Consider the following 12,680-nt stretch of genomic DNA (forward strand, 5'->3'; position numbering starts at 1 on the left):
TATCACAGCCCTCTTAGTTTGCGCCCAGAAACCCGCCTTGTGAAATTTCAGGCATGTTTCCAAAGAGACTCCAACAAATGGCAGCCCTGGTAATTCCATTTATCTATTCGCTAAATATTTTATTTTTTTATATGATGCTTTTAGACATTCTCCTTGGGCACAAAAAAACAGGTCCCTCGGAGGTCCAGTTTCGGAGGTATTGATTTTCTTGTACAGTCCACAATAAGTGTACGATGTACGATAAAGTATTTTAGCTGTTGCTAAACAACGGAGGTGTGCATAGCAACCATTCATTTTTGTGTACATGCTAGCCACATTGTACACATTTCACCCAAGTTTCATCAAAATCAGACTCTTTCTCTTAGAGATATTCACAATTAACCATTTCTGAAATGTTCGACATGTATTCGCCCAAAACCTATCTCCTCCTACAAATATTTTTTGTAAGGGCTGCAAATTGGCATGAAGGGAGCTAGATAGATTGCGCACAGAACTCTGAGCTTCGATTTTTCGAATTTTTTTTTTTTTCGATTTTTTGACCACTTTAAAGGGCCGTTGCTATGTCGTTGCTGGGGCCTGGGGTCCCATATTCGAAGACACATGATTCCCAGAAATATTGGTCCTACCTACCAGATTTCATTGGAATCGGTTGAGTGGTTTAGCCCCTAGGCTTGACCAAAGTTTCGCGGACAGACAGACAGATGGAAATGTCCAGAGTGAGGGTGCTCTAAGAGCAGCCAATAAATCACAGCGCATTTACATTGATTCACCCACTAGACAAGGGAAGGAAGCTATCTATAAAAAAAAATTATCGAAATAACTAAGCTATAGGAACCTGAATGTCTGTGTGCTCATGGCTTCCATATTCGCAACAATATTTACCCCCTGCTATGTAAATTTTTACCCCCAGGGGGTGAGTTTACCTCTGGTTGAGAATCACTGCTCTATGCTATTCTGCATGCCCATTTTTCTGGTTTATCAAAGGGAAACAAAAGTGAAGTGAATTTTAAAAAAAGCCAATGAGTAGATCTGATGATTACAATTTTTTTTTTTTTAATCTCATCCTTAAAAGAAAAAGGCACCATCAAATAGCGAATGCAAAACATCAGATAAACATTCTAAAACAAGTAAAAGAGCAATCAGAGATTGCAGATCCTCACCAGGACTTATTTTGTGTGATGTGTCGTGTGGTGTTTGTGTAGTTTTGTGTGGCGTTTGTGTACTGTTGTGTTTCTAATTAATGAGTCATAATTAGAACTGCCACTTCATACCTGCTGGCAGTGATGACTGCGTACCAAGATGTCCCACTTTGATGCAACCCCGCTTTGATTGAACACCTGACCCTGACCCATGACGTTTTAAATTATTATTCATTATTCAATTGAATTTAGAATGGGATTCCAATAAATTCAATTAAAATTAAATGGAAAACCAAATAGGTACAGTCCTGCATTGGAGTAATCAGAAGGAACCCAAGCATGCAAAAATCAAATATTGTCATCAGGAGGAACCTGGATAGGACTCGCATTTCAGCTGCTACTGCTCTACCCTCAAACCCATCCAGGGACAGCCAAGTGAGCCGTATTGAAAAAAAAACAAAAAGAGCCCATATCAAAAAATTAAATAATTCTGGCTGCCAGACCATGCGTCTGATCAAGTTGAAATTTAAAACATTTATTCCCCATCACGACTAGATTAATCAGTTCCAGAGAAAACATTTAATATTTTTCTTCAATCCAATATGGCTGCAAAACCATGTTACCTATCAATTATTCCTCAACAAAATTGTACATCTATGGCTTGGGGAACATGTGTGTGAAGTTTCCCCTCGATCTGCAAAGCCGTTGTGGAGAAGAAGACTTTTTATAGGTTTTAGGGTGAATCAAATATGGCTGCTAAACCATGTGACCTATGACATCATGTGTGTGAATCTTTTCTTCGTCATGGATAGGTGGTCATACGTGTAAAGCTTCGCCTTGATCTGTTCAGCCACTTCAGAGAAGAAGATTTTTGAAGGTTTTTTTTTTACAATATGGCTACTGAATTACGTGACCAATGATGTCATCAATTTTTTTTTCTGTGGACCATTTTATCCCTCGATGACCCTCAAGTAATTTTCATATTGATCAGATGTAGCGTTCTACATATGTAATTATAACATCATAATGAAGGCACCTCTGACATCATCAAAAATCACATTTCCCATGAGGAGTACTTGTGGGCCAAGTTTCAATTTTTTCATTGGTGCGGTTTCAGAGATAGAGGGCCAAAGTTGTTTTCATTTTTCCAACATGGCTGCTACACCACATGACCTATGACGTCATACTTATGATTAAAACATTCTACATGAGTAGTCGCACCTATAGTGAAAATTTCATCTCAATGCAACAAGCGGTTGTGGAGAAAAACACAAAAGCTATGTGTGGACAAACAAACAGACAGACAGGCAGACAAATGAAAAATCGCTCATAGAGTGACACTTAGCAAAACAGCACAAAGTAGAGTGGCACTCAGTTGAGCGCATACCTCTGCTCGGTTGAACAGTTCACGTTTTGTATCCCACTGATTGGCTGGATCCAAACCAAAATCTAATCTGCTTGTTCTTGTCACCGAATCAACTCATCCACCTTGTTTTATCATCTTGTCCACAACTTTTTGAGAAATAATAATATACACATATAGTTTTTGGCCCTATCTATCAATTTTAGAAATTAGGGCTGTGTTTTAGAAATCTTAGAATTGCCTTTTGACCTTAAAATTAATTGGTGTTTAAGTTCATCGACCTGATATGCAAATCCTGTTCTAATTTCAAGTCAATCGTACGCAAATTGAGGATTTCAGAAAGTGATCCTAAGTTGTTGACCTTTGGCATGCGCTGACCTCAAAAATTATTGGTGGTTGTATTCAGTGAGCTGATTTGCAAATGCTCTTCAAATTTCAAGTCAATTGGATGAAAATTGACAATTTTAGAAACAATTTAATAATTTGAACTTATGGCCTTTGTTGACCTTTTGACCTATGTTAACCTCAAAAAGGTGATTGAATTCATTGACCTGATATGCAAATCCTGTTCAAATTTGAAGTCAGTTGAATGAAATCTGAGGATTTGAGAAAATTTGGCCCAAATTGGCCTCTTGGCTTATGTTGACCTTTTTGGTCAACCAAACTTTACTAAACTTCAATGCGGGACCTCCAAAAATTTCAGAACAATTGGTTGAGCGGTTTGGGCTGGAGATGAGAGGACAAACAAATAAACAAACAAAGAAATGGAGGTGATCAACATACTTGTCTAAAAAATACATATATATTTGCCAAGTAACAAATGGACCCAAACGCAATACCCTCTCCTTCGGTGAGGGTAACTAGAGACTTCATAGAACACGATACTCCACACAGTGAGCAGGTATATATAGGAGGGCCTTGCCACCTGCGGGGGTCACATTCTTGAAAATCACCGTGAAATGCAAATCCATAAACCTTTTGGTAACGGGGAAAATAGGGTTAGGGACTTCAGCTTTAAAACCTGTCCAAACTGTACCCTTAATTAACAGCATTGTTGATTAAGGTTTTTTGTGCTATTTATTTTTCAAACACAAGAGTTATTAAGATCATCAAATAAAGTATTATTTTCATGTATTATGAATATAAAATAAAGTTTATTTTCTCGAGTTATTTTATTATTCTGCATGCAGACTGCGGTTACTTGTTGCATCATTGCTGGGAGTGCGGCTGTGCCACTGATGCAGTGCCACATGTTTCCAATAAGCTGGTACTCATTTTGCCAACCTTGGAAGGATAACAGCTGAGGCAACCCTCCTGGTGTTATTTATTGGCATGGCGGGCTGAACTCAAGACCCTAAGGTCTTAAAAGCCAGCCACCTTAGCCATTAATCCGATGACAGGCTTATTTTCTTGAAATAGAACAAAACGTAAAGTTTTGTTTTGAGTTATTAAGATCATGAAACTTACCTTTAATGATAAAGTTGACCCAATAATGCGATGGCGATGTTGATCATGGCGACAATAAAGACGAGTTGATGGAAATGATGATGCATAGCCATTATGGGGACCTCTTCTTTACCCTCGACAAACATGCCTCACCCTCTCATTCGATATATAGATATTTTGCATGGTTTTTGGAAGTATGATGAAGGCGATTTGTGTTTTACAGTCTTCAAATACTGCATATAATTAAATTTAAGTGGAGATTTAAAGAGGTTTAAAGGCACATAAATAAATTAATTCTGGGTTTTACAGTCATTTTCTCCAGTGGCTATTACATCACCCTGTTTAACACGTTACATTAGCTCTTCATGCCTGTTGTATGTGTCCATTATAACGTCCTTAAAAACTACGTTTCCTGTTTGGAATGATTTTCAATTTTGTTTGATTGCCAGGCAGGCAGAGAAAAAATATTATCACTCCACTCTACGCATGTGCAATAGCGACAAATTCAGAAACAAAGTACGGAAAAATGACGAACTTTCTTTCTATACATTTTCTGATCCATATTCAAAATATAACATTCGATTTAAGTAAGTTGTTCTGCGATCATAAACCGATATGACAGACGGGTGGACGGACATTAACTAATTGCTTAACCCCACTTTTCACTTTGCATGCACAGGATAATTTATTTAAAAATTATTCTGTCTGGATCTCGATCTGCACCAAAATCAAATCAATTCGTCCTACCCACACACCCAACCTGTTCGCTGAATTTCGTATAAATGCATTCATAAATTTTTTAGATATTCAGCTCAATATTGTCAGGTTGGGCCAGATCAGATCTGTAACTTGCTACAGGTGTCATGAAAACCTGTACTGACCTGTTTCATGGACGGGTTGTCGGCGACTAAACTGTCTCCCACACCAGGTTTCCTAGTGAGTAGGGTGTATGATTATGGACACCCAGCAGGATTAAAAACAAAACCTGTCAAAGGCGGAGCTTGTGAGCCAACGGCCATCCATTTCTAGTGGCCAACTGTGTCTGCGGACGTCCTGCTGCAGTTGGGTTACTTTATTAGGAAGTTGGTGTCAGGATTTGCACTCCTGCCACCATAAACCCCTTCATTCCATAAAACATACGAAAAGCAAAAATAAATCTGAAAACCCTCTCTGAGGGAATACCTCCTGTGCAACTGCGCCCCACAGGGCAGCTCACCGGATGACGGGATTTGGGCAAAGCCTTCGGGACCCCCACTCTTTGATGAAAATAGGAAAAACATGGGATAAACTTCCAGGGTCAGATTGCGGTAGTGTGTGTTGGGGTGGTGCTGAGGTGTCGTCCACCAGACAATATTCTAATTGGGTTAACCTGAGGAAGGGTTTGGGTGGGTGCCTGGAATGTCCTATCGCTAAGAGAGGAAAATCACCAGTCTCTGTTATCATCTGAGATCAAGATTTTGGACATTGGTATTGCAGCACTCTCTGAGGTTCGGAGACCGGATTGCGGCAAGATCATGTTGGGTGGTTACACCCACGATTGGTCTGGTCACTCTGATGGTTACCATGCCCAAGGAGTCGATGTAGCTGTGTCCAATGATAATTGAGGTAACACCGGTCAATGAGCGTATTATGAGACTGAGGATTCGTCACTCCTTGGGTGCCATTTCCTTGGTCTCTGTTTATGCTCCGACTGAGGCGAGTGATCTCACCATGAAGGAAGCATTCTATGCCACACTCAATCTATGGTTGAACATTGCCCCGGGCGAGATACTCCTCAAGACTTGGGGGATTTCATTGCATCGACTGGAACTGGTAGGGCTCGTTATGAGACATGTATTGGTCCCCATGGGTCTGGAACTATGAACCAGAATAGCACGAAGTTCCTTGACTTTGCAAGAAGTCATTGACTTAGCGTGGCTGGTTCATGGTTCTAGCGCCCACAGGCTCATCGCTGGACATGGTATTCCAACACAGATGGTGTGGAAAAGGAGGTTGACCATGTGCTCATTGATTGTCGCTGAAGGATGATCCAGAACTGTATGGTCTACCAGACTGCTCAGTTTCTCATTACCGACCACAGGCTGGTTGTAGCAACTCTGAAGTTGCAGCTTACATCCGGGAGAATGGTATCATCCCAGCCGAGGCTGGATGTTGGCTCACCAAGGGTGAAGAAGAATTTTGTCTCTCAAGGGACACTGGATACAATTGACCAGAGTCGCAGGGCCAGGCTGAATGGCAGAGCTGAGCTGTTCAGGGAGCTGAGGCGTAAAACTGTATGTGCACTAAGGGTGGACAAGGAGGCCTATGTGCGAGGAATCTGTGAGGGGGTAGAGCATCACCTGTGGACAAGTGATTCTCATCCTGCTGACAGGGGAATTCATGCTTTGCATTCCTCCAAGCCCATCCCTCTGTGTACTGCAGTTAGAGCAGAGGGTGGTAGGCTCTTGACAGAGGAGTGCGATGTGAAGGCCCACTAGGATGGTTTCATTGGGGCGGCTGTACCAGGCTGATCCACCAGCTGTCGAGTTGGATGTCGGGAGTGTTGCTATCCCTATTTCTGACCCTCCAATCAACTGTGGTCCACCTTCGTTTGTGGAAACGCAGGCTGCAGTGAACTGGTGGAATGGGGTAAAGCTCCTGGTATCTTTGGCATCCATGCTGAACTTCTCAAAGATGGTGGAAATGCTGTTCTCGTGTCATTGAATGCAGTTCTGTGCTCTGCCTGGATCATAGGCATCATCCCAACTGATGGGAAGATGGGCCTTGCTGTCCCTCTCTAGAAAGGGAAGGGTTATTGCCAGGACCGCAACAACTAACAAGGGGTGACACTGCTCTCAGTGCCAGGCATGGTCTTTGCTCGGATAATTCTTGAAAGGGTTCACCACCATCTGCTTGAGCACCAGCGTCCAGAGCAGTCAGGCTTTACACCAAAGAGGTCAACGATTGACCGTATCCTTGTCTGCATTCGGTGAGGACCCAAAGAGCGAGAGCTTCGGCACGGGCTGCTTGCGGCGTATGGTGACCTCTGTAAAGCATTTGATTCAGTGAATTGGGACGCCCTCTGGAGGATTCTTGGTCTTCGTGGGGTGCCACCAAAACTGATCAATCTGATGTCTGAACTATACTGTGGTACTGATAGTCCTCTGAGATGTGAAGATACCATCTCTGACTTATTTCCAGTTGTTACTAGAGTTCACCAGGGGTGTGTACTGGCCCTCACACTTTTCAACGCTTGTATGGACTGGATTCTGGAGAGGATGTATGAAAGATCAAGCTGCAGTGCATTGATTGGGAATGTCAAGATCTCTGACCTTGATTTCGCAGATGATGCAGTCATCTTTGCCGAGACTCTGGATATCCTTTTGGGGGCCCTTGAGGTGCTGAAAGAGGAGTTGGAGCCGCTGGGATTACGGGTCTCCTTCGTCAAAACTATGATCCAGGCTTTCAATAACATGTTGGATGCTGCTTTCTTGTCTGTTCCTGTTTGTGGTGAGGATGTTGAGGTCACAGACAGATTCACTTGTCTTGGCAGTGATATTCATGTCTCTGCTGGCTGTGAGCCAGAGGTCACTAGACGTCTGGGTCGGGCTTGGGGAGCCATGGATTCACTGGATCATTCGGTGTCGTGCTGCCTGTACCAGTGCGGGAGGATGAATGTCCGAGTCTTCAGGTCCTTGGTGCTTCCAGTCTTGCTCTATGGATGTGAGACTTGGACTCTGACACGGGATCAGAGATGGCAACTTAATTCCTTTCATACCAGGTCTCTTTGGAGAATTCTTGGCTGTCACTTGTCGGACTTTGTGTCCAACGAGTGGTTGCTGAGAGAAACGAAAATGAGACTTGTTGCCTGCATGAGCATCAGCTGCGACTGTATGGACATGTGGCTCGTTTTCCTGACATTGATCCTGCTCACCAAATTCTCTCAGTGAGGGAGCCTTGTGAATTGAGGAGGCCAATCAGCCAACCACATTCCTCATGGTTGCAGCAGGTTGATCAGAATCTCAAGGAGATGGGGATGGGACAGGCATCTGCCTGGGGGGTGGCCAGACGGAGGCCCCTGGAGTACCAGTGGAGAGTGGACGCAGCGACGCGCTGCTCCTGTGCATGCAGACAGACATACTTGACCTGATATCGACAGACAGACAAAGAAATAAAAAATATGAGGCTCCATCCACCTTCGGTGGTGGAGGTAATGAAGGAACCACCAACTATTTGAGCTGCCCAGCAAGAATGGCCCATGTCAGATGTTTCAACCACATAGTGGTGTTCACCCAAGTCAGTGGATGCTATCGTTTGCATGAAACTAAATATCATCTCAAAGGGGGGTATTATGTGACCACAACATGCAAATGCTGAGACCTAACATTTTTTATTTTTTTTAGATCAGATCATCAATTACACAAACATTGAAGTGTACACACAGAGTATAGCAGCTTGTGTATCTCAGTAAATTACTTTACTACTTGATTTATCAAAAGTGTCAAGTACAAACTCACATACAAAGGTCATCACACTGACCTCCAAATTCAAAACGACTTGTTTGCCATTTATTCTGGCAACCCTTTTGAAGCATTTCAATGCATCGTCATATCTTCCCTTAAATATCAGCCAACGTGCACTCTCGACATGAAACCTGAAAAAAAGGTCATATCACCAGGTGTGAAACAGCTTACAAGGAGTCATCTATTTATTACATATCTACATTTATCACATTATATTTATTACATACAAAGGGAAGGCTGCTTGAAGACATTTCAAATTGATAAAAGGAAAATATGAGAACATGAAAGTTCTGTGTGTATGTGCGGGTACATGTTATATACATATATAATTTCTTTTTTTTAATGTAAATGGCCCAAGTGGTGAAATCCTGTTATTTAACAGTTACTATTTCGTCGTATTTGTTTTGTATAATTGTGGTGTGCTGTTCGTGTAATCGATATGCATTGTGTGTCTATTAGAAAGATGTGTCCTCCCTTACATCATGTCGGTTTCTACACCCACCAAACCTTTGACTTTGTTGGATGTTGTTTTCCCTAAATCTGTCCTTTATGTTCCTCATTTAAGAATGCTTGCAAAACCTTGAAACATGAAGCAGGCAGGAAAAAAAACACTGGAGCTGTCAAATAGGAATTAAGATACTTCAGAGAGCTCAGGCTGTAGTCGTTTTTCTCATGCGAAGGCCGTTGGGCCTAGTTGGCCTGCACCATCAGGCCAATCGCAAGGAGATCATATGGATGCATGAGTCAGAAGTGACAAGAGGCCAAGGCCAGCAATCTCTGGTGAAGAGAGAATCAAACAATCAGAAGTTGTTTGCTATTGCCCTGACAGCTTCAATCTGAAATCAGCTCAAAGAGAGGCTTTCTGGAATCGGCTTGGAGGAGTTTTGCCCTGTAGCGGAGTGTGTCTCTCTCTCTCTCTCTCTCTCTCTCTCTCTCTCTCTCTCTCTCTCTCTCTCTCTCTCTCTCTCTCTCTCTCTCTCTCTCTCTCTCTCTCTCTCTCTCTCTCTGTCTCTCTGTCTCTCTGTCTCTCTGTCTCTCTGTCTCTCTGTCTCTCTGTCTCTCTGTCTCTCTGTCTCTCTGTCTCTCTGTCTCTCTCTCTCTCTCTCCAGAACACTTTGCCATGCCGTGGACTCGAACTGCCTTAAAAAAAACGTCTTTATAGTTGTTGAGGAGCTCTGGGAAGGGTTCGAAACAGCGTTAGCACTTACCTTGTGTAAGTCTTCTTGGGTTTCTTTATGCAGCGAGTTGGGCGAGAGGAGTGTGAGGAGAGAGAGATTGGGACCATACTCTGCGCAGAGCGTTGGTGCTGCTTAAGCACTCGGCTTGGCTATTGGGTACAATCCTGGATAGGTCGCCACTCCAACACAGTACACCAGCATACTGGCACTCATTTTGCAGACCTCGGAAGGATGACAGGCCGAGTTAACCCCACCTGTATTTATGTATATGTATATATATATATATATATATATATATATATATATATATATATATATATATATATATATATATAATTCCAGCTGTGTGTGTGTGTATATATATATATATATATATATATATATATATATATATATATATTATCTATCTATAATTCCAGCAGTGTTTGTGTGTGTGTGTGTGTGTGTGTGTGTGTGTGTGTGTGTGTGTGTGTGTGTGTGTGACCGCTGTTTCTTGACAACCACTGGTCCGATCTAATTGAACTTGCCAACTACATTGCTGGGGACCTGAGTATGTGCCTTTTCAAGGTTTGATATTAATCGGACAAGTGCTTCCCAAGTTATGGCCATTTATTTACCAACCAATGAAAGGACACGTTGCTGTGTCGGCCGGTGTGCGGGCGGCCGACGATGACGTCACGTGCCGTGCCGGTTACGATGGGGATCGGTGCCTTAGTTACTGTGGCGTAGGAGTGGCAATGGTCAATGGCAGCGAATGTCATGGCAAGCAAAGACAGGAAGGTAAACTTGATTTTAATTTGGATTGTAATTAAATCTGTGTGTAAGTATCACAGCAGTTGTTACTTCAATGCAGCGATAATTAGTGGAATGCATGTGAACATTCCGTACGGCACGCACCACTTCCGGATAGTGATGACTTACTGCATTCTAATAATTTCTCGATTTCTTTTGCGCATTTATAGATAAACACAATGCCCCAATCCAGTCGTCATTAACGAGAGCGAAGGAAACGCCTGTGTGGTTGTTGTTTCTGGCTCGAGGTTTGAAAATTTTTTAAAAACATTTTTTTTTGCTCGGGTACGGTCACGTACTAGTCTATCAATAAATCCAGCAGTGTGTGTGTGTGTGTGTGTGTGTGTGTGTGTGTGTGTGTGTGTGTGTGTGTGTGTGTGTGTGTGTGTGTGTGTGTCGTTTACGAGAGCGAAGGAACGGTGTGTGTGGTTGTTTGAAGGGTTTTTTTTTTCCACGTACGTTTTTTTTTCACGTCCGTTTTTTTTTCTATTATTTGTCTCTTCTCTTCTCTGCGTTTTTCCTTGTGATGACATTGCGAAAAGGCAAAATACGTTGGCGCTAATTGAATAATTGGCCATTAAAACTAAATTGCGAATAATCGTAACTGTGATATGCGAACTTCTGGGCCATGCACGTACGGGCACGTGAGAGCGAAGGAACGGCCTGTGTGGTTGTTGTTTCTGGCTCGCGGTTTGAAAGTTTTTTTCTTTTTGCACGTTCGGCCGTGCACTAGTGTGTGTGTGTGTGTGTGTATATATATATATATATATTTTTTTGTTGTTGTTGTTGCGAATTCGCGCCTGCCGGCGTGCGAACGGCCACGTGACTCGAATCGCGGCACGTCGCCCACCGGACGGACAATTCTGTCGTCACCCTCTCGGACTAACACCGAGAGCTAGTCACGAGTGGGCCTTTCGGCCTCACCACGATCGTGCCAATCGGCCACCCGCGTGGGATAGGGTTGTTCGCTAAACTCGACCTACCTAAGTACCCACGCGGAGGGTAGACCGGGCGATCGCACCTCGTCGCAGGTCGACTCCGGACACGGGCTGCTTAAGCAATCCGTTCCGTACTATCGGGATAACCGAGCGGTGTTATCGTCGGCCTCGACGGTTCCGATTAATTATCGGGCGTATTAAGCCCACTACCAACCCTTTACGTGAAGCAAGATGGAGATTCAATTAAAGAAAAGACGAAGCGAAACGGGAAAACAGTTCAACATGATGCACATTTATTCCGCGGCACACATATACAATTAAAACAATTATGCACAAAAAGCAAATGTAACAAAAGAAACAATGACACAGAGATACTACCGAATAAGACCGACACACGGAAACACTTAACAGTTTTACTTCACCAGACTGGCGCCACACACACACGTTTACACAGAAACAAAAGAAAAGGCCACCCTCAAAACAAGGGGGCAGACGGGGCCTGTGGGCCAATATTTGCGCAGGACCTGAAAGAGCGGTCTGGTCCGCGAGACCGGGTGGGTCCTACCCGCGTCTTTGTGATGTGCCGCAAATGTGGCAGCGCGGCGGTGCCCCGACTTCGTGCTCCTTCGCGGGTTTCGTTGGCACTGCTTGGAGTGGGGTGGGAACGGGGCCCCCTTTTCGCACTATCTCAGCGCGGGGGAAAGGGGGAATTGTTGATGCTCTGGGGAAAGAGTATAGCTGGCTTGCTTGGGTCCCGTGACGAGCGATTCCACTGCGACCTCGTCGCCGACCGCCGTCTTCCTTGCCTCAGACCCGAGCTCCTCGGACTCTTCCCCCAATTCTCCTCACCCGACTGCAGCAAACCACCTAGACGCCCTCGCCTCCCGACTCCACTCTGCGCTCCAACCCAAATCTGCCTCAAAACTTTCTTCGCTTTTCTGCCACTCTCCGCTCTTCCAAAACCGACTCTGCCCAGATTCGCCTTGCACTCGGCGCTTTATAGGCCGGCAGGAGAACCCATATGCAAATTTCCAGATCAGAACGAGCTCGGGGGCGGAGCCACGCTCGCCCATTGGACGGAGAAAAAGGTGCGTGAATCTCCCCTGATCCTAGAATTTGCATATCTCAATTCCACACAGACGCGCCTGGAGGCGGGGCCAAACCGCCCCGCGCTTGCTGATTGGACGGATCAGAAGTGGGCGTGTAGCATTCGATCCGAATTCTCCTCGGAAAGGCCGCATTTTGCACTCGCGGCTCGGCGCGTATTTTGTACGAGCCCAGGACAGCCCGACGCTCGGTGCTCACAAGTGGTGCGGGAATGG

The 12,680-nt window shown here is 44.1% G+C and overlaps 1 protein-coding gene across 1 annotated transcript in view; it reads right to left on the reverse strand.

The window, feature by feature from the left end:
* Positions 1 to 12,680, reverse strand: part of LOC147012194 (solute carrier family 22 member 6-like) — a 91,709-nt gene that overhangs the window by 40,879 nt on the left and 38,150 nt on the right. The window contains exon 5 of the mRNA XM_085856021.1: positions 8,467 to 8,581. Within this exon, the coding sequence (XP_085712147.1) occupies positions 8,467 to 8,581 (115 nt within the window). The remainder of the gene's footprint in view (positions 1 to 8,466; positions 8,582 to 12,680) is intronic.

Source organism: Eptatretus burgeri, chromosome 15 (assembly GCF_056783735.1).
Source record: "Eptatretus burgeri isolate ZD-2024b chromosome 15, Ebu_testis_v1, whole genome shotgun sequence".
Lineage (NCBI taxonomy): Eukaryota > Metazoa > Chordata > Myxini > Myxiniformes > Myxinidae > Eptatretus > Eptatretus burgeri.